General features: G+C 36.3%; 3 protein-coding genes across 5 annotated transcripts; 1 reads left to right on the plus strand and 2 right to left on the minus strand.

The window, feature by feature from the left end:
* Window positions 1-944: 944 nt before the first annotated feature.
* Window positions 945-10,989, minus strand: LOC7468922 (uncharacterized). Of its 2 annotated transcripts, XM_002323237.4 has the most exons (12): window positions 8,243-10,985; window positions 8,032-8,162; window positions 7,664-7,903; window positions 7,006-7,135; window positions 6,227-6,379; window positions 5,823-6,067; window positions 5,651-5,726; window positions 4,760-4,966; window positions 4,223-4,458; window positions 3,573-3,651; window positions 3,340-3,480; window positions 945-1,730 (listed from the first exon to the last, which is right to left on the minus strand). In XM_002323237.4, exons 1-12 carry the CDS (start codon window positions 10,808-10,810, stop codon window positions 1,539-1,541), a joined length of 4,398 nt encoding a protein of 1,465 aa, XP_002323273.3. In that variant the 5' UTR covers window positions 10,811-10,985; the 3' UTR covers window positions 945-1,538. The 2 variants fall into 2 exon arrangements, with proteins under 2 accessions (XP_002323273.3, XP_024443721.1); XM_024587953.1 differs by lacking the exon at window positions 945-1,730 and having other exon boundaries at window positions 3,573-3,641; window positions 8,243-10,989.
* A 547-nt stretch (window positions 10,990-11,536) lies between these two features.
* Window positions 11,537-14,755, plus strand: LOC18106124 (uncharacterized). The gene is made up of 4 exons (XM_006373668.3): window positions 11,537-11,644; window positions 13,294-13,319; window positions 13,470-13,533; window positions 14,098-14,755. The coding sequence occupies exons 1-4, from the start codon at window positions 11,537-11,539 to the stop codon at window positions 14,581-14,583; spliced, it is 684 nt and encodes a 227-aa protein (XP_006373730.3). The 3' UTR covers window positions 14,584-14,755.
* On the minus strand, window positions 14,685-17,280 carry LOC7468923 (cytokinin dehydrogenase 1). Of its 2 annotated transcripts, XM_002323238.2 has the most exons (5): window positions 16,543-17,280; window positions 16,068-16,195; window positions 15,720-15,980; window positions 15,355-15,617; window positions 14,685-15,267 (listed from the first exon to the last, which is right to left on the minus strand). In XM_002323238.2, the coding sequence occupies exons 1-5, from the start codon at window positions 17,201-17,203 to the stop codon at window positions 14,958-14,960; spliced, it is 1,623 nt and encodes a 540-aa protein (XP_002323274.1). In that variant the 5' UTR covers window positions 17,204-17,280; the 3' UTR covers window positions 14,685-14,957. The 2 variants fall into 2 exon arrangements, with proteins under 2 accessions (XP_002323274.1, XP_052303820.1); XM_052447860.1 differs by having other exon boundaries at window positions 14,685-15,617.
* Between the last annotated feature and the right edge of the window lie 3,324 nt (window positions 17,281-20,604).

A 20,604-nucleotide genomic window follows, 5' to 3' on the forward strand; every position in this document is an offset into this window, starting at 1 on the left:
GGGCTGTTAAAAAAACCGATTAACGAGTGAACTGGGAAAAAAAATTGAACCAACCAGCTAAAAATTCACAATTTTTTTGTCTGGTTCGGTTATGGTTTTAAAAGTCTAAAACTGATGCTCAGTTTGAACCCTAAACCGAGTATAAAAGGTTATTTTTCTCCGAACCCTTCTCTCAAACTCTCTCGCAGCCCTCCCCGTTCCTCTCTTCCCTCTTCTCTCTATCTTTGGCCTCTTATTTTGGTGCGGTTGGAGATGGAAAGACATTGAATACTCTTAGATTTCAATTACTTTTTTCACCATCCCCGACTCCCCATGGTGTTTGCTTGCTTGTTCGGTGTGTGACTGTGTGTAGACACATACATCACAAACGTGTGAGGACTCTGTGAGCTCCCACCATGACTGGCTAACCTTCTACTTTCCTTACTCTATGGTTCACGCATAGCCCCTTGCTTTTCTTTTATTATATTCCCGTTATCATTTCCTATTCCGTATATTTTTCCACACTAAAGCTTTTGAAAAGAGAAACTAACATTGTTCATTCATGCATTTTGACTAGATTTTCCATTTGCTTTTTGGTGTTGTCGTCTCACACTCCCACCGAGACGCTCTTTTACTCCTTTGTGTAAATGAAGTGAAATGAGAATAGATGTTTATAATTATTTCATCTTGTTTTTTTTTTTGTTATTTTCAAAAAGCGAATTTCCTTTGGTTAAATAGTTTTTTTTTGGGCTATTTTGATTTGCTGGCTTTAATTTTTTTGGGCTATTTTTTTGTTTATAAAAAAATATTAGCAATCGCGCTTATCCGTCGCTGCCAATGAACGACTCTCTTTTAAGGTGAGGTGCGTTTCAGCCAGCATAGCTATCCTATCATCTCCTAGTTCTGATCGGCTCACTCTCTTTCTAGGCTTCCAGATGGAAAAAGGGGATCTTAGTTCTAAGCACTAACACTCAAAACTTGTACATCCATTTATTTTTTCTTTAATATATAACTTGCGAAGTTTTCTGTGGTGAAAAACTTTCCACCACCAACCAGGCAGGTGCAAGGCCAGGAGGTTACAGCAACGAAACAACCTGCATTTTGTTTTTAGACAATGCCCCTGTGGTATTTGTGGAAAACAAACTATTATAAGTTAAATCTTCCCTGTTTTCTCTATGGGGGTTGAATAAATAAAACCCCGACTCTTTCTTTGTCCAAAGTTCCTCTTGGCTCAAGACACAATAGCAGAGCCAGGTATAAAGTATGCTTGCAAACAATGCCCTTCATGGTCCAGTATCCTTCTCCAACCGAATCTTCCCTTTGACCCTCCATAAGAACTGGACATTTCTTAGACTGAAATATGCCAACCTTACTAAGACATCCATTTTTAGACCAATGCCAATCAGTCTGGATCCATTATCAGGCTGTTAGTTGCTAGACCAGATCAATGGTTTCTCTGTCCTGAAGATCCATCTTGAACTTCGTTCCGTAAAAGCTGACCTGACCTTGATCTGAAAAAAGCAATTTGCATATAAATCCTGAGACATAGGATATTTCTCCTACCAGCGTGAACTTGAATAACCATAAGTCTTCCAATAACCATAAGTCTTCCAATTATCCTGCCAATTTCGCCGGTACTCATTTCTCTCATTTGAATTGCCACGTGTGTATGATGTTCTTCCATGAGGACTGCTTCCGTTGCTTTCCTTTGATGCTCTTCTAATTTGCTCGTCAAGATCATATTCCGAACGCTGACAATTCAAAACAATGCATCAAAATGAGGCAATGGTTGCTAATCAAAAAATGCAAACAGAATAAGAGAACATGTTCTTGCTTGAGAGCCAACTAGAATTTCTAGATAAAATCTCAAACCTCATTCAACAATGTGCTCTAGCCCTTGTTTAAGGTCGATAGGTTATAAGTTGAATTTTACCTTGGGCACAAAAACTAGTTCACTAGTCAGACAAACAGATAACATTCGATTTCAGTCATGCTCCTAGTAGTTAACAACCTTCACTAAAAGCAGGATGCAGAAAACAGATATGGAATAACACCATCCTGTAATTGAGAAGTCATGTCTGTCCAAGTTATATGGGATCAAGGATGAACAGCTTACTATTTTCTTCACACATATCAAAAGTAATTTATAACAGAGGTTAGGCAGCAAGTTAAACACCTTCCATAGTAGTAATACAGTGGACTGAAACAGAAAAGGAAAGAAAGAAAGAAAACAAATAGATTACAATTAGCATATAACATATTCCCTTCTAGTTCAGTCATTAATAATGAAAAGGAAAAACAAAGAAAATGTAGAAAAACTCGAAAGTTTTCAATACTGTTCAATTACCATGAATGGAATGCTTGAATAAGAACCAAGGGACTCGAATAGATAACAAATTATTGGGAAAACAAAACATACCTTGGTACTATATTTGAAATATAACAGGGAAACAGACTGATACTGAGAAACAATATAAAATACAGAATGAAACACAAATTACACTACAGACAGACAAGACAAAATACCATTTAGGATGCTAGATAGGCTACAAGAAAAAATACAGATCACGTTAAATAACAAACCATTACAAGAAGAAATACTGATTACAATGATAAACAAACCACTACAGGAAAAACAACCAATTACAAGATAGAATCTTTGACCATCTTTATGTTCTGGAGCAAACGAGTCAAGAATTATAATGCAGCAAATGTTTATCACAGTGATGGTGTTGCAGCAATTGTCATGCCCATGTTATAGTTGGTGGTAGAATTGATCATGTCATAATGGTTATCATGGATGGCAGCAACAATGGCGGCGGTAATATTGATGTTTATAATAGAGGGAGCAACATTGATGGTCATGATGATGATAGCGCTTCCATGGTAGAAGAGGTGGTGGGTGGCGGCGGTTATATGTAGAAGAGGTGATGATGGCAATAGCGAACATGATGGAGGTGGTAATGGAAAAATGTTGCCAGCATTGATGGCAATGAGTGGCGGTTGCAACTGTGATAATTGTGACATTGGCAATGATTTTTTAGTTTTTCTACACCAACCAAAATCCAAGTATACATCACACGTGCATTCATACATGCAAATTGTAAACAATCCATTTCCAATTTTGATTAACTGCTGCTAATCAAAGGATGCCTTCATTCATAGTAATCAAGGTGACCAACAATAGTAGCCACACAGACAAGGTTGCTTAAAGATGTAAAAGACTAGCCACACAATTTAAAGGTGAAAAACACCTGATGAGATAGGAATTGATGACAGTACAGGTATCTGAAGAAAGAAAGCTCAAAATCTAGAATACAGCCACATATTAGACCTATTGAAATCAAGTGGATAACAAACCTTAGTGGGGTCAGAGAGTACTGCGTATGCTTCTCCAATCATCTTAAATAGCCTGTCAGCATCTGCGTGAACCTCCTGGACAATTTCTTTCCAGAGCCGCCCATCATCTCCACTTTCACTTCTTGCCAGGAACTGACCAGCCTACAATTGGGGGAAAAAAATACAAGAGAAACCTGTAAGATTTGGAAACAGGATCAGCAGTAATAAATACGCAGGGGTAGAAAGCTAGAGACCTTGTCCGGGTGATGTTTAAGTGCTGCTTTATGGTATGCCTTTTTTATATCAGATGCTGTCTCAGAATCCTTGACTCCCCTAACAAAGAAATTATATATAGTTGACAAATTATGAAAGTATAAAATGCTGGCATGCTGCATTTAATTATGACCAGACAATTGCCTTGATTGTTTTAGATACAAATATCACCATGTTAGCCCAGTGATGCGGGAACAGTAACAGATTAAATACAAGTAAAAAAAGCAGAACCCCTTTTCTTTCCAGTAAAAGAATGATTTGTAACTGGGCAGATTCGAGGTATTTTACAATTCTAAAAAAAGAAAGAGAAAAAGTGCACTACACATTCTTAATTAAAGAGCTTTACCAAGTTTCAAATTCTCAATATATACACGCTTATGTATATATTGAGAATTTGAAACTTGGTAAAGCATATGCCATAGGATTAAATTTTATGCTCAGAAAGGCTCAGCTTTAAAAACCTTGACAAAGAAAATAATGATTATAGTGCAACAAATCTGGCAACAATACCACTATGACTCTAGAAGCACCACAGATATCTGGTTTAAAGAGACCGATAGCATCTAAACATTACAAACATGATGTTGTTCCAGTGAAAGCATAATGCGTTGAAGGTTCCAAAATGACTTACAAAATACAATATAAATCCAAATGGATTCCTTTCTTAGCCTCTTCTTCCATTAAGGACAAACGCTGACGAGCTTGCCTTAATGCTTTTGTCCAGCTGGTGGATCTAGCAGGTTTACTGGACTGTCTGACTTTTCCATCGGATTGATTTTCAAGAATAGAAATAAGCCTATGAAGGTCACTAGCCGCCTGTCTATAGTCTCTAATCCTCTCATGCAAAGCAGCTCTTCTGGCAACTGCCTGCACCAGTTGCAATTGAGCAATTAATAGTAGGTCAATCAGGCAACCATGTAAACAGTTGTTAAAATTTGATGTCTATATCTCACATCCCTTTAAGTAAATTAAGCAGAATTCTTCCCTCTTACAGAGCAAACTGGCAGGAAGCGTTTAGGCAAAATATGTCCATGTTCATCAAAGGATGCAATTCATAGCATGTGTTTGTGTTATTTAACAATGTTAAAGGAAACATTTAATTCTTCCTTGTTGAGCTCCAAATCAAATTATCAACTAACTGGTGGCAAGACATATTTTAGAGATAAACCTTTGAGTAATTTCCATCAAGTGCCACAGCTAGGCTGCAATCAGAAATGGCATCAGCAATCTGCCCCAGTGCTTGGTGTGCAGCAGCACGGTTTCCAAAACAAATTGCTGCAAAAGGGCGGGATTCAATACTGTTTAATAAAGCACCAGTATAATGTTCTACTGCTTCAGTGTACCGTGCTGATTGAACTGCTTCATTTCCTGCACTCTGTAATTGACAAGAATGCTAAATTAGTTCAGCTGGAAGAATTTCATGAAAAGACAAGAGTAAGACCATGGAATATGTAATCTACCATAAGACTGCCAGAGGGAACCCAGAACCGAATCAAACACCAAACATAAATCACTCAATCTGTCTTCATAGACAATCATTAGCAATTGGAATGTGCATTCCAGCCCTAGTTTTCTATGGGTATTAATTATCATACAATGATAACACATATAGCAGATTTTCCAAACACAAACTCAATAAATGAAATCAGTTAACCAAATCTACATTGTTAAAAGTCCTTTAGAATAGGCAATCCAATCAAACCAACCCCAAGCATCAACAATACCAAAAGCTACCTGATTATTATTTCCACTGGATTTTTTTTCCATCATCTGCGATTTTTAAATGTCTATACATTGTTAAAAAATGAGCATGGAGAAAACAGTTATAACATTAGTGGTCATTTGCTTAAAATGGGCACAGATTAAGACGACATGGTGATATGAATCATAAGATTATGTACAATGTTATATGCACATAGTACATTAGGGTATATAGATTAGATTTTATCAAAAGTTTCACTAGTTGACAAGTTGACCACCACGTTGTCAACATCAATAAACAAAAAGATCATTTTGAAACCTAAGAAGGGAGGTGAACTTAAAGCAATCAACAGCATACCTTATGACGTAAAAGATCACGTATGGTGACAGCTAATGTAACAGATGATTCCAATATCTTACTTGCATCTGCTTTCCTGCATAGTTCAAATTATTATCAGGGACCTCAAAGTTATTTTGAGAAAGGAATACCAATTAAAATTGGATCTGAATTGATGATATGATGTGTTTACTTGCAACTGATGGATCCCATTTGCTCTAATTTCTGAAGTAAATCAAGAGCCACCTCAAGCTTTCCCAAATAAAAGTAGGACTTTGAAATTAAGTGCCATCTCCACACCCTTGCGAATGAGCAATTTTCACTTTCAGAACAGCCAATATCTACAAACTGCCCATCCACACCTATTGAAACAAAATTCTTTTCAGCAGCACCAAGAGTCTGCTCACACATCTGAATCACCTCTTTATACTTCCGCAACTACAAAATGCCACCAAAACAGCCTATGATTAGAAAAGATCTAGAGGCAAACAAATGAAATACTCTTATGGGCAGAAATTTATCAACTGACATTCTTCAATATTCCAAATTATTTAGTCACTTGAACAAGAGCATAAAAAATGTTGAAAGAGCACAGACCATAAACAGAAACTTCGCTTTCATTTCCAGTAGTCTTTCTGAGTAGGGGCTAATAGATAAGGCCTCGGCAATCACATCTAGAGCATTAAGTGCTGCATCATATGTTCTCTCTTCCAAAAGTTTTGCAGAATGGTTTGTGCACTCTACCACTTTCTGGAAGAAAGGAAAACCACTCGATCAGTCATGGAATTGATCTCTTGCAAATGCACACATGGATAGCAGGAAAGGAAGAGGAAGGAAGATCCAAAAGACAAATAACTCCAACCAACCATGTCACAGTGACAGGATGATTTAACCATTAAGAAGCAATTTCTGATAGCCCATCCAAAATGTGAAATCAATGAAAAATGAAGTGCCTATTTTTGTGTCCCAACTACACATTTTGTAATCAAAACAAATTTCTTTCTAGATTTTACAGGCCAATTTAACAATGCAACACTTATAAAGATATGATTTATACTGCCTGTAGGATGTAATGTTTGTTAAATTGTATTCTGCCAGAAAAGGAAACCTAGTTCTATCCTAATAAACCTTTAGAACTGCATTATTTTGCTTAATTAGGAGCTGCTGCTCGAAATAGTCATGTGCTTAAGGAAAAAAGGTACCAGATATTCCTAAGTGGAAAAGTAAACTCTATCCTCTATATCTCTTCTTTTATTTGAACTTTTTTCACCACTACTATTTTAGAAGTAAGATCGATATAAAATAAATGAAAGGCATCATATATCTACTACCATAAGATGGTCACATCAGCACCACTTAAGCTAATAAATGCATACCTGAGCTTTCTGTACGCCATCAGCAGCTTCTATTGTGATTCTTCGATCCAAACACACACCAACTCTAGATTCCAAGCACTTATTAAAATAGTGAAGTGCATCCTCAACTTCTCCCAGCTGAAGATGACAACTGGAAAGGGAAAAAAATCCCAACATGTTTACAGCATGCAACACATCATTTTCAAACAGATGCTACATTCAGCAAGAAGCAAATGGGGATAATGCAGTAAGGTCAATCAAAAGAAGACTAACTGACACAGCATTTATTAGCTATTCTTAATCAGTGTACATGGTCAAAAAGGACCACTCATGGTGGACATCCAGAATATGGTGATTCAAAACAAAAAGAAATTCACACATATTTAGAATATAGAGTACACCATTTAGCATAGAGAATATAGTTATCAACATATAGATGTCATATACAATCTACATATGAAGCACAACCAAACAACTCCTATCCTTCAGATGAAGTCAGCATATAAGAAATGAAAATTCAAAGAGAGCCATTCTCAGGTGCGATGCAAAGGATATTGTTCATAGGTTCAGGACAGCAAAAAAAAGAAAAAAGAAAAAAAAGGAGCACAAAGCAAGATATGACATCTAAAACAAGTCACCAAATAAATTTTGCTGCATGCATCCCATGCAAAGGACTTACTTAGCAGCTCTTATTTGAACTTTGAAAAAGTTAGGGTCTAGGTCAGCAGCCTTTATGCAATCTCTTATCGCCTCCCTCATGTTTCCAAGAGACATCCGCGTTGCAGCACGGTTGCTATAGCAAATAACAAGAGGCTTAAGACAGCATCCTGAAATATCACTAGAAGGAATGGAATTTATCCCACATGTATAAAAATCCTCTGCCTTCGACATATCCCCATTTTGATAAGCATGATTTCCCCTGGAAAAAACCAAACCCTACCCAACTTAAGTATCAAATGCACAGTCTCAAAAGTAATATATACTAATATTCAGCAGTAAACAATGTGGGAGCTATTTAGCCATTAATAGATTTTATGTAGAAAGCACCTTGCTCGCCACATCTCACATTCTTCCTGAACAGAGCGAGTGGATGAGATTGAACCTTGCTTCGCCAATTCATTTATTTCAGATTTATTCCCCACCTTTTTCTGTCGAGTAGATAAATCTTCTCCTTGACCCTGCACAGTGTCAAAAGCTATATATACAGAAGTGCTGGCATGGATGGAATTTGGAAAGAACAATAATTGACTTTACTTACATTTGGGTTTGGGACAAAAATAAATGGTTCGCATGGAGGTTTCCTCCTATATTTCTTTCTATACTGCCGTTTTGGTGTTGATGAGCAGGATGAAGCAGAAAAGGAAAATTTTCTCTCATCTACATCTTCCAAACCTGAAGCAAAGGAAAATTGCATTTGATGGCTGCTTTCTGTCTTTAAACCATGCGTAACTTCAGCGGAAGCTGCACCATCATTGCTGCTACTCACCTGCTCAAAGTTGAAACCAGGGCAGGACATTTCAGCACCAAAAACAAACCCTTTAGAGATACAATCACCCATGAAACATCTTTCAGAACCACAACCAGAACTCTCCTGATTCATCTTCTCTCTTGGCCTCCCATCATCTTTCTTAACATCTAATCCTTCAACCTCTCTGAGACCAGTTGTCGCTGTTGAATGCAACATTGAGGGTGCACAATTATTTTCTTGGGGGTTGGAATCATTTAATGTCACAGAAGTTTCTTCAGAAAATTTCCCCGCTGCTGCAGTTTCCTGATAAGGAGAAAAATCCATGGGTGAGTAGCATCCGGGAGAATTTAGATTTTCTTGGCCACACCTTTCATTTTGCACATGAACTTGCTCTGGGTGTTGCTTACGTAAAGAATCTTGCTTCAACTTTACCCTCATTTCTAATCTTTTGCCCTTCTTTGATCGGTTATTTACAGTAAATTCTGGTTTCTTATTTGATTCTGGAAATACACTTGTTTTTAAACAAAAAGGATCACATGGTGTTTTGAAGTCTGTAAAGGGCATGCCTAATCCACCCAGATCACTTGTAGAACTACTTTTGTTATTTTCCCTTTCAACTCCAGCCATAGTTGTTGCTTCAGAAACTTCACTATGTACTTGGGAATCAAAACCCGCCAACGAGAATGAAGTTAGAGGAGCAGCTCCATTGAGTTTTGTATCATCATTCATTCGATCTTCAGATAATTGGCCCTCAAAAGAAGTCTTCACACATCCTGCCTGAAACCTAAATAATTCTGAACTCGAAGTTCTGATAGAAGTACTACCGGTATTGCAACTTCTATTCTTGTCACTGGATTCAAATTTATCACCACCCGAACCCACAGCAGCATTCTGTTCAGGAGAACAAGTATCTGAACTTCCATTAGAAGAGGCAGAAGCCTTTTTACTGCTTCTGATAACAAATAAAGAATCATCATTTGCAGATGAATTCTCATTGTCGGCTCCATGAACATTCTTGAACTCATTAATATTAAGTTTCTTAATCTCTTCTGGAAGATTAAATATTGGGTTAATGCTAGATGTACTAGCTGCATTACTACTATTTGGAAATGATGCAAACGTACCCTTACCATTGACACTAGAATCCAGATTACCATTTTGATCCTTTGAAATGCTGTAGTTTAAAAAAGTTCCGCCACTTGACTTGACCTCAACAGGGAAGTTCGTAACCACACATTCATTAAGATTGCAACTTTTCTTGCTGCTACTACCAAACACAAAAACGCCATTACTATTACCTTCCACTTCATGAAGCTCGGCCTCATTCTTGAATTTAATCATCTTCCCTGTATCAGAAAAGACTGAATTTCCAGAACTTTCACCAGATTCTCGCTTTCCCTCGTTGGAATTTAACTTCTTATCAAACCAACTTGCACCAAACACAAACCCTGAACCAGAAACCCCCACATTTGCACTAGAATCATTAGTATCAGCACTGAATACAAAACCAGAACCAGAAACCTCAACATTTGCAATGGAATCATCAGCATTAGCACGAAATACAAAACTAGAACCAGAAGCCCCCACATTTGTACTGAAAGCCTCACGAGCAGCACCAAACACAAAACCAACATCATCAGAACCCAACTTCACCCCATTCCCACTAGAATCTCCCTTATTGGAATTCAAACTCGATCTTAATTCACTTTTGTCATCACAAAACTCACTGTCACCCGCATAACTGGCCTTTTCAATCTCTACTCCGCCTACATTCACAACACACTCATTCAATTCTCTATTCTCCACATCAGATTTCACCCCAACACCGTTCCCATTAGCATCAAACACAAAACCCATATTACAAAGCTCCGTAGGCTCCACTTTCAAACCCAAAGCTGGCTCCTTTTCACTCCACTGCCCCACATTTCCACCAAATCCTGTTTCTTTAGAATCTAATTCCACTCTAGAATTCAAACCCTGATCAAAATCCCCACTTTTTACACCCCCATTTGCGCCAAACACAAAACCCACATTGGACACACAACTATTCCCATCTAAATCATCACCTACTGACTTAAACGGGTTAAAATCCGACCCGGAACCGGACTCACCCGGACCCTCTCCTCTGTTCTTCCCATGTAACTGCTTCCTCACCTTCATCAGCCTCGGCCTCGCCCGTCCCGTCCCGGTATGCGACCCGTTTTTATTCATATCGATTTCGCTGGTGTTACCATAAAACGTAGCATTTACAGTTTGGCGGTGGTTATTCTGAATTGGAGTGGGGTTAGGGTTTTGGAGAGAGGAAGGGTGTTTGGAGGTAACCGGTGACCTGATATCGACGGCAGCAGCCGGTGACATTTGAGGCAATACAGAAGAGGAGATTTAGGTTTTAGTGAAATTGAATTTGTTTGGATTGTTGTGAGATTTTTGGTGTTAGGGTTTTGCTTCGTTTTGAAAGAAGCGACTAGCGAGAGAGAGAGGAGGGGAGAGTGAGGTTTAAACAGACAAATTGTACCGTTTGTTACTTACTCCTTGAATTTCAAAGTCTTGTGTGTACACTGTACACTTATTTAGTGAATAAATAATTAAATAAATATAGGAAAAATAGAGGGCCACTAGAGTTAAGGGTGTGCTTGCTATTTTGCAGTAGCTTCTGCAATCGTAAATAATAATAATAATAATAATAATAATGGGTTCTATATACAATTGTATTTTAAATATTAATTTTATAAAAATTAAAATAATATTTTTTTTATTAATAATAATCTGCCTTTCATTTATTTTTTATATAAAAATTCATCTTACTTAAATATATATTTTTTTAAATCTACTTTTTTAAAATATGGTTCGAAAGAGAAAATCATAATAGGCATGATTATGTATTTTAATTTTACTAATATTGATGACTTTTTTTTTCTCGTTTTTTAATTCAACTTATAAATTAACCCATCCAAGCTTTTGAGATCGGATCCACTCCTAGTCAGATTTTTCCGATCAATCCTATGGAAAAAAGGTGATGATAGCATGGGGTGGGCGAACAAGTGTCAGCTAATGGCTAGCCAAGAAGCCTTCCAACCAACACAAATGGCGACGCAAACTAGCAAAACGCCAAATGAATCCCGCACCGTCGCCACAAAGGTGGCCAAGCGAAAGCTGAACCGACTCCTACTTTCTTCTCTTCTCTTCTCTCAGGTAAACACTAAACTCAATCAATCATCCTTTCTCCTATCAAAACCCTACAACTTTCAAATATCATAATCACCACACTCCTTTCCTTTCCTTTTCCTTCATTAAAAATATCCGAGAGCTGTAGTTTTTCTTGTGCTGATGTAGTAAATGCTAATGGCTTCTCGTGGTATACTTATGATAAGTTGTTTTTTAATCATTACGTAATTGTTGCTGTCTTGATTTATTAATTAATGCAAAAGTAAAAATTCAAGTGTTTTAAATTCTTAATAGTAAGTAAGTAGGGATTATAGTGAAATGAGAGAAAGTTAGTAGCGATTATATTGCTTGTAGATTTACTGCTAAAACCATTTTAGTGGAAGCCAATGCAGCTGTACTTTGACATTTTTGAGGAGGGAGGAAATCTCTTCGACTTGCTCTGCATCAATTTCTGTTACCAAGTTATTGGCTTTCAAAAAATGTAGTCTTACTGATTTTGGGTGTTCTTTAGGAGCAAGGTGGCAGGTTGAATTGAGTGTTGTTAATGTACTTTAGAAACCATAATTTTCAAACTTTAAGTGTTCTCAGATGACTTGTTTTTAACGATGAATTATCTGAATACGTTTTATCTGTCAAAGCTAATAGCTTCTTTCTGTCTAAGGACTGATGTTTTTCTTACTCATTGATTTCTTGATCGGATCATTGTTAAATTTGTCTATGTGCTTGATGTTTCGTGGTAAAAATCATTTAGAATCTACAGTTTATAAATACAGAATCTTATAGCAGCTGCTGTTTTAATTGACTTTTTTACATAGGATTTTATATTCACGAGAATCATTTGGGTTATGTTTTCATATTGCTCCATGGATCACATGTCGGCCAAGGTTTTACATGGTATAAATTTGTAATATCACTTCAAGTAAAAATAAATTAACTTTTTCAATTAGGTATCAGCTTTGCAGTTTTTTTATGTAATTTATTTTTCTTGCCTTGAGAAATCCTTCGCCAGTTTGGGCTTGTAGGCAGTCCTTTGAGTATTTCAAGTTAGAAAATTGTTTTTATTTTATTTTATTTTGATCTGCATAAAAGAGGGACAGGGAATTGAATTTTCATACTCGTAACAACTAAACTTACCAGAGAATTTAGTGGACCACTTCGAGCTGGTGCTATGCTCACCCTGCTGTTTGTATTTGGCCCTTGCCTCCTGAATCTATTGGTAACTTGTGATAAAAGTGTTTATAATCATTTTTGACACTCGTCACCGTTATACTGAGTAAATGGATCCGAGGAGGTTGCTGTTGCAGAACCCAGACCTTTTGTATGAAATTCATTTGTAACAGTAGCATGCTTCACAATGAGAGCAGAATTAGCTATCTTAAATGTTGTGGGGAAGTAAAAAAACAACGATGTGCCATTAAATGTTAAAGAACAATATTATCACTACGAAATTAAGATTAGAACATGCACGCATAGTGCTGATTTTAAAGTATCTTTGAAGTGTTTTTACTCGCAATGATAGCTCACATTTCAGTCAAAAATATCAAATTAGACCGTAGTAGATCTCTAATATTTTGTCGATGGCCTGATGATGACTTCCATAAATATATTTTTGTCTAATATATGTAGCTATGCAACATCAAAATGAGTTAATCATTCTTTCTGTTTTCCTCTTTCAGCAATCTGAGTCGTATCTCATTCTCAGGTAAGACTAGCTTCTTCCACAAAAGCATGCCTTCAAAGTTAATGCAGATAGATTTGAAAAGTTTGAAGGAGCCTTCAAATTACAAGACAAGCTATATGTGTTGCTTACATGGGAACATGACTGCTTTGAGTTTAATAATGTTGTCTTCAGCCTTCTTCATGAGTCAAGCTCTGGAATGCTGGTTACTGGAATTGACTTGTCAAATCTAATTCTGGTAGTGTAGGTCCTGAAGGAGGTGTAACACACAAGTGCTGACATAAAATTTTTGGAGAGATTTCGTGACTTGGTTATCTTAGAGTCTTTGTTCTTATTTTCTTTCCTTTTCTTTCTTACATAGGTAAGCTTAGAGGTAACATCCTATACAAAGCTGACACAATCAATAAGGATCGTGTTACTTTTATTTATCAGTATGTTATGATTTTCCAACTTTCCCCATATAATTATTTTATTGCCCACAATAAGAAAATGAAGTGCTCAGATTTGTCAAGGTTTTTGAACTCCTTTATATTTTTTTCGTTTTTATTGTACGTCCCGAGCAACCATAGTCTTGAAACATGGCTGCTTGAGAGATTCTGTTTGTTACCTGAATAGACTTTGATATTGGAATCTCACCTTTACACATGGCTGAAGTTTATTACGAGGCCCAACTTAAATTTATCTTTTAATTGTGATATATATGTCAGTTTTCCGTCATCCATTTTTTTTTTATGAAAATATATTTACACGCAAACGCTGGCATTCCTACGTCATTTTGTTTTCTTTTTCCTTGATGCCCCAGATACCGATGAAAACAGAACAAGTAATGAAGCAGCTGAAACCAACTTTTTTCAGGAATGTTGTGAAAGATATTCCAAGACCTGGTCCAAGTTCTCCAGGAGACAACATGAAAGTTAACGTGGTTGATTGCAAAGCGCAGGAACTTGTTTCTCCAAATGCTCCTTTAGAAGAGGACAGACCTGGGGAAGTAAAAATGGAGGCTTCCATAACACCAGATGATGTTATACGAGCTGGTGGCTTTGGAGCTAGAGATGATATAAATAGCTTTCTTCCTGTTGCAAGTGATTCAACAGGCTTTGAAGCAACAATCCTTGATGCTAGAAACTATGAAGAGCCACAGGGAGAAATACAAAGACCAGGTCTTGACTGGACAGAAGCGACAGAAAGGAAGCAGTTGTTTTGCCAGTCCTTGAGACCTAGTTGCCACAGACAACTTTTTCTGGTGGTTCTGGCTTCTGATATTTTGTGGCATGTTCGTAACATGTAACTCCGTGGTTTAAATTTATTAATTATTTATTTCATGTTTCTGTTTGCATGATTTTGGTATTCATGAAATACAGATAGACGCTTGCTCCTCGCTCAAAGAAATAAAAGAAATTTAAGTTCATGATCCGTTTAAAAATCATCATGAGCTAATACTATAAGCCCTCTTTACAGAATTGCCTACTTAAAATTTTCATTTTTATTAACAATTAAATGGCCTGCTGACTCTTACTCTCTATTATGCTGACGATTGCTATGGCAACCCAACTTTCCATCAGACCTTATAATTGTAATTTACAGTTGTACGCATTATGGTCCATATTCTCCCGAGGAATCTTTTCCTGATATTCCTTATAAGTGGCCAGCATCATGAGAAAGCTATTTCCTTCTGAAGATTCTTTGGCCAGGAGCTAGGATTGCCAATGGGTCATAAGTTGATTTCCTTTTTACAAAAACCTCCCATTGCGGGCCGAAATGAGCTTGCCATTCTTCCTGGGTGCTGTAATGAGGCATATATTGCTTGGCTCCAAGACCGGCTTTGGAACAGAAATCTAGAATTCTTTGGTTTTGGGCTAAAATGTGAAACAAGCCATCTCTTCCTGTGGAAGATGGCATTGCAGAGGATAAGAATGCCACTTGGTAGAAAGTTTCTTCATCTGGGGTGATTAAAGATGTTCTATTGTTCCACCTGCAATGCGAAGGAAAAATCAGGTTGATAATATAATATTCGAAAATTGAGGGGAAATTAATAGTTTTGTTTCTCGTATGGGAGTACTTGGACTTGTTGACCGGATAGATGAGGATGGGACCATTGCTATTGCCTGTAAGAATATTGCCAAAGACCTCTTGAGCAAATTCAATAATATTGGTTCTAGGGATTAGAAGATTCATCCATGGGTGAGGAATCTCCCATAAACCTTTTGACCGGAGTTTGATTTCAGACAGGTGGACTCTATCCAGGAATTCCACGTAAGAAACTTCTGACAGAAAGAGTGTGGATGAAATGTAACTCAGTTCTGACAATAGGCTCTCAGTTTTCTGCATGAGAGAAAATAAGGTTAGGAACACGGGCTTCGATTATGCAAAATCTATGTTGGGATCCTAAGAGGTGTTTTGCAGTGTTCTCTGTGCAAGTCTAACCTGGTTCATTATATCGGACTCATCTGGGCTAAAGTATTTAGCAATTTCTAGACAGTAAAGAGTTTTTCCTTCTGAGGTGAATCGACTGGCCTGAAGCGGGTCTTTTGGATTGAAGGAGGATCTCCAGTTATTGAGGAGACCGGTTCTGTTTATTATCACAAGCCCTTCGATATAGTCAAAAGAATCCTTGGATGATATTAAACGTTCTTGATCATTGGAAAATTTAGAGAATTCATCATATAGTACTCTGATCCATTTCACCTGTCAAAAGTGATAAATTACATTATAGATAAGAGTTCCTTGTGACATTATAGCAATGCACAGAGATTTTAAGAGTGTAATTCTTACCATCTTTGGTGCTGGTTCAAGAGAGATTCTCGCTCGAGTGATTATTCCAAACTGCCCAAGTCCTCCAAGAACACTATAAAAGAGTTCTGCATTCTGCTTCTCTGTACAGGTAACTACTTCTCCCTTGCCTGCACCCAGAGCATCAAGTTAGATTCAGTTGTGCCTTATTTAGCTTTAAATAATTGAATCATTGTTTCAAGTTAGCTAGTTATAGTTACAACTCGCTGTGAATTTCGTTGTTCTTTAAGCTGCATTCTTTTCATGATATTTTCCCCCAGGCTCAGTATAATTGAAAAGCAAAGCTTCCAGCAACTTTGTGTGGCGTGGTAAAATTGTTCTTTCATGAAAATCGAAGTAATAAAATCACTGGAGCATCCTCCTTGTCATGCTGAAATGACTTTCTATTTCCTGTACTGTGATATTGGGCCTACCTAGTATGAAAATTTTTGAATGACAGAATCATGCGTGAGTATACCTGTGACAACCTCCAACTGGTAAATGTTGTTAATTTGTGGCCCATGTTTGAATGCCTGTCCACTAATTCCGGCATTTGATAAGGTACCTCCAACGGTGAGATGAAGATAGTCTGTCCAAGATTTTGGTGCAAGCCCGTATTTAAGAGTCTCATGTAGAATATTAATCCACAAGTCACCACCTGATGCATCCACATACGGCAGCTCTCCGGTGTGAATTTGCATCTCTGGTCCCTGAAGGGATTCCATGTTTATTACTATACCTTGATGAGCTTGTGCTTGACCTTGAAGCGAGTGACTGTGGCCTCTAGCAGCAACTGTTAGCTTTGAAGTGGAACCCATTTTGAAAATATGCTTTATAGTGTTGGAAATATCAGAAACCGAATTCGGATGTAGAACTGCTAATGGTAGGAAATGATATCGATTGCCAAAGTCCTTTGCTGCATAATCGATATGATCAAAGCTGAAGTAGCCATCTAGCTGAAGTGTTTCCAATGAAGAGATGTTGGAGGAGCTCTTGTATGGAACACCACTTGGGTTGACAGAAGATTGGTTGGAACAAAGGTTGGCTTTATCAGGTATGGAGCAAAAGAATAAGATCATGATAAACACAAGGAATATAAGGTTGTTCTGTTTGAGAGAGGCCGAAGGTGGTGATCCCATTTGTTCTGTGCGAGAAAGAGAAGGAAGGAGAGAAACTGTGCAAGTCGCTACTTGTGAGCAAAAGGAGAGGTGTAGAAGAGCTTATGGAGATGAAAGGTGGAGACGGCAATTTAAAGGGAAGGTTTGGGCGGCACAGTCAAAATATTCAGTGGTGACTTCATATTAACTGTGTAAATGTGGAAACGAATGGCTTTGATTGATAAATAATTATTAGCGCGGATGAAAATGAATTTGTTAATATTGTTAGTTTATTCAAATTAGATAAGGAATTAGTCAAGTTTATTTTATAGGATATATGTGTTTATTTATGTAATTATCTAGTTTGTTTGGATAAATTATATAAAAAGTTCAAATAAGTTTTTTTCAAAAAAAGATAATACAAGTTATCCAAAGATAATTGTTAGAAAATTGTTTTTATGAAGCATTTTAGAGGTATGTTAAGAATGTAATAGACTAGGAAGCCTGAAAATAATATTTATTAAAGGTTTTTATCCTTATCATATGGATGTCTGCACAAGTAACGACATTCAAAAGCATTTTATAGAGTAGCACTTGCAGTGGAGCAAGAGTACTCAACCAGGTAAGGAGTTACATAGAATTTCATAGCATATACTCTTGACACACGAGTGGAGTGTGAAGAAAATTCTCAAGGAGAATTGTTCGCTAAAGAGGTAGAGAGCCTGTAAACTTTTAGGGGGAGTTCTTGTGTTAACTGTTAGCAACTGGATGTTTCAGTTAGGATGACGCTGATTTGAAGATTCTGGCATGCTACTGTGTTAATAGAGTATTTATCTTGACAAGTAAGGTTGTATAGATACAAAGGATTTGTAGTCGAAAATACTCATTTTGTAATCTTCTAAACTAGTGAAAGTTCTCTATCTTGGGTTTGGTTGCCTAAGAAGGTTTTTTTTTTAATCTTTTAAAAAGTTCTTCAAAAGGTTTTCCTTCGTAACCGAATAACTTGTTCTTCAAAGAACTCTTAAAGAAAAGTAGTATGTGGTCTACCAAATCTGCGAGCAATTAGAAAGTTGGTGTGTAGAGCATGTCAGGAAGAAAAACAAACTAAGGCTCAATATAAGAAGACTATTGACATTCTAACCTCAAGAACCCTTGAATTGTTGCATATGGACCTAATAGGTCCAACTCAAACTAAAGTCTGAGTGGAAAGAAATATATCATAATCATTGTGGATGACTATTCAAGATATACTTGGGCTATTCTGTTAAGAGAAAAGTCTAAATCTCTTGATCTTGTGAGGAAATTGTTTAGAAGACTGCAAACATAAAATAATTTTTCCATATCTAGAATTCACAGTAACCATAGTAAAGAATTTGAAAATACTAACTTTCTATTTTTTTTATGATGAAAAAGTACATAAAGAATTCTTTTCTCATGTAACTCCTTATCAGAATGATATAGCTGAGAGGAAGAATAGAGCTATACAAGAAATGGCTCGAACTATGTTGAATAGTAAGAAAGTTGCATTGTATTTATAGAAGAAAGTTGTCAACACTATTGTACACATTTTGAACTGTGTTATGTTTAGATTTGGAACAAAACTCACTTCTTATGAGTTATGGATCAACAAGAAGCTTATAGTCAAATACTTCAGAGTGTTTATAAGTTTTTTCTATATCTTGAGAGATCGAGAAAACTTATGTAAGTTTGAGAACAAGAATGATAAATGAATCTTTCTTGGATACTCATTACACAACAAAGTCTACAACCTATGAATTCAAACTGTCATGGAACCAATCAATATGGTTGTTGATAACAATCTAAAGGAATATGTGAAGAAAGACCTTGATAACATCATTGAGATAACTGAAAAAACCTTATTAGAATAAAATAAGAAAAACTAAAAGGAGAGTTCTTCACACGTTTTTAAACAGCTATGAGAGAAAAAACCTTCATCAAGGATAAAACATAATCATTATAAGGAGAACATTATTATGAGGTTAAGAAAAAAAGTTATCAATCAAGTCTCATATATGCCCTATAAGATGAAAGTTGGATCAATGTCATGTATGAGGAACTAAATCAGTTCATAAGAAATGGTGTATGACAATTGGTTCCACATCTTGATGGTCACAAAATAATTGGAATCAAATAAATCTTCAAGAACAATTTAGATGAGTATGAAACAATCATCAACAAAACTAGTGGCACAAGGATACACTCAAGTCGAATGGATTGATTATGATGAAACATTTGCACCAATATCTAATTTAGAATTTTTTTCATATACTGCTTATAATTCCTTATCAATTGAATTTTAAACTGTATCAGATGGATGTGAAGAGTGCATTCATAAATGTAATTCTATAAGAAAAGGTCTATGTAGAATAACCCAAAGGTTTCACCAATCATTCATTTCCTGATCATATATACAACTTGAAGAAAGCCTTCTATGGTTTAAAACCAACACTGCGAGTACGGTATGAACTGTTAAGAAAATATTTGTAAAATAAAAATTTCAAAAGAGAACAAGCTGGCAGGACTCTTTTTTGTAAGAAAAACTGGTAGACATCTACTCATTGCTCAGATTTATATGGGTGGCATTGTGTTTGGAGTTACTCGTGAATCACTTTCTTATGAGTTTGCTAAAAAATTTATATTTGAATTTAAAATGAGTATAATTGGTGAGTTAAACTTTTTTCTTGGCATACAAATTAAGTAGAGTGAAAATAAAATTTTTATTTCTCAATATAAGCATGCTAGAGATACAGTTAAGAAGTTTGACATAGAAGGAAAGAATCATGCTCATACACCTGTGAGCACATTTGTTAAAATCAGCTTAGATTCAACAAGTAAGCTGTAGGAAAGTGTTGATTATACACTTTATAGAAGCATAATAAGGACTCCATTTTACATTACTACTAGTATACTTGACATTGATTTTTATGTAGGTGTTTGTGCTAGATTCCAATCTAATCCTAAAAAATCACATCTTATAGCAATTAAAAGAATCTTAAAATAAGTGCTACAATCGACTATGATGTATGGTATTAAAAAAAAAATTCAAAATTAAGTCTAGTTGGCTATTCAGATGTTGACTGAGAAGTTAATGTTAATAAAAATAAAAAGCACCACTAAAAGATATTTTTATGTTGGCGGAAACTTGGAAGCATGAATGAGTAAGAAATAAAATTCAAACTCATTGTCCATTGCAAAAGTCGAGTACATTGAAGCAGACAGTTGTTGTATAAACTTCTTTGGATAAAGAAGATGCTAGATGATTATGGTTTCTCTCAACATACCATGACTATTCATTGTAATAATTCCAATGCAATTAATATCTCTAAAAATGATGTGCAACATTCAATAACCAAGCATATATATAAAGTGACAAAATCTTTGATTCAACCAAGTCTCCAATAAAGTGATGTCTTATATATATA

The sequence above is a fragment of the Populus trichocarpa genome, chromosome 16, assembly GCF_000002775.5.
Source record: "Populus trichocarpa isolate Nisqually-1 chromosome 16, P.trichocarpa_v4.1, whole genome shotgun sequence".
NCBI classification, from domain to species: Eukaryota; Viridiplantae; Streptophyta; class Magnoliopsida; order Malpighiales; family Salicaceae; genus Populus; species Populus trichocarpa.

Bases quoted from the DNA above. Each gene is read 5' to 3' on its own strand.
- LOC7468922 (XM_002323237.4), bottom strand. From the start codon at position 10,810: ATGTCACCGGCTGCTGCCGTCGATATCAGGTCACCGGTTACCTCCAAA. The intron at 4,459-4,759 runs GTTTATCTCTAA...CAACTGGTGCAG, and splicing joins TTGATGGAAATTACTCAAAG to GCAGTTGCCAGAAGAGCTGC. The intron at 3,652-4,222 runs GTAAGTCATTTT...TTTCTTTGTTAG, and splicing joins TTGGATTTATATTGTATTTT to GGGAGTCAAGGATTCTGAGA.
- LOC18106124 (XM_006373668.3), top strand. From the start codon at position 11,537: ATGGCGACGCAAACTAGCAAAACGCCAAATGAATCCCGCACCGTCGCC. The intron at 11,645-13,293 runs GTAAACACTAAA...TTCCTCTTTCAG, and splicing joins CTTCTCTTCTCTTCTCTCAG to CAATCTGAGTCGTATCTCAT. The intron at 13,534-14,097 runs GTAGTGTAGGTC...TTGATGCCCCAG, and splicing joins ACTTGTCAAATCTAATTCTG to ATACCGATGAAAACAGAACA.
- LOC7468923 (XM_052447860.1), bottom strand. From the start codon at position 17,203: ATGGGATCACCACCTTCGGCCTCTCTCAAACAGAACAACCTTATATTC. The intron at 16,196-16,542 runs GTATACTCACGC...CTCTGGGTGCAG, and splicing joins CCAGTTGGAGGTTGTCACAG to GCAAGGGAGAAGTAGTTACC. The intron at 15,618-15,719 runs GTTAGACTTGCA...TCTCTCATGCAG, and splicing joins AGTCCGATATAATGAACCAG to AAAACTGAGAGCCTATTGTC.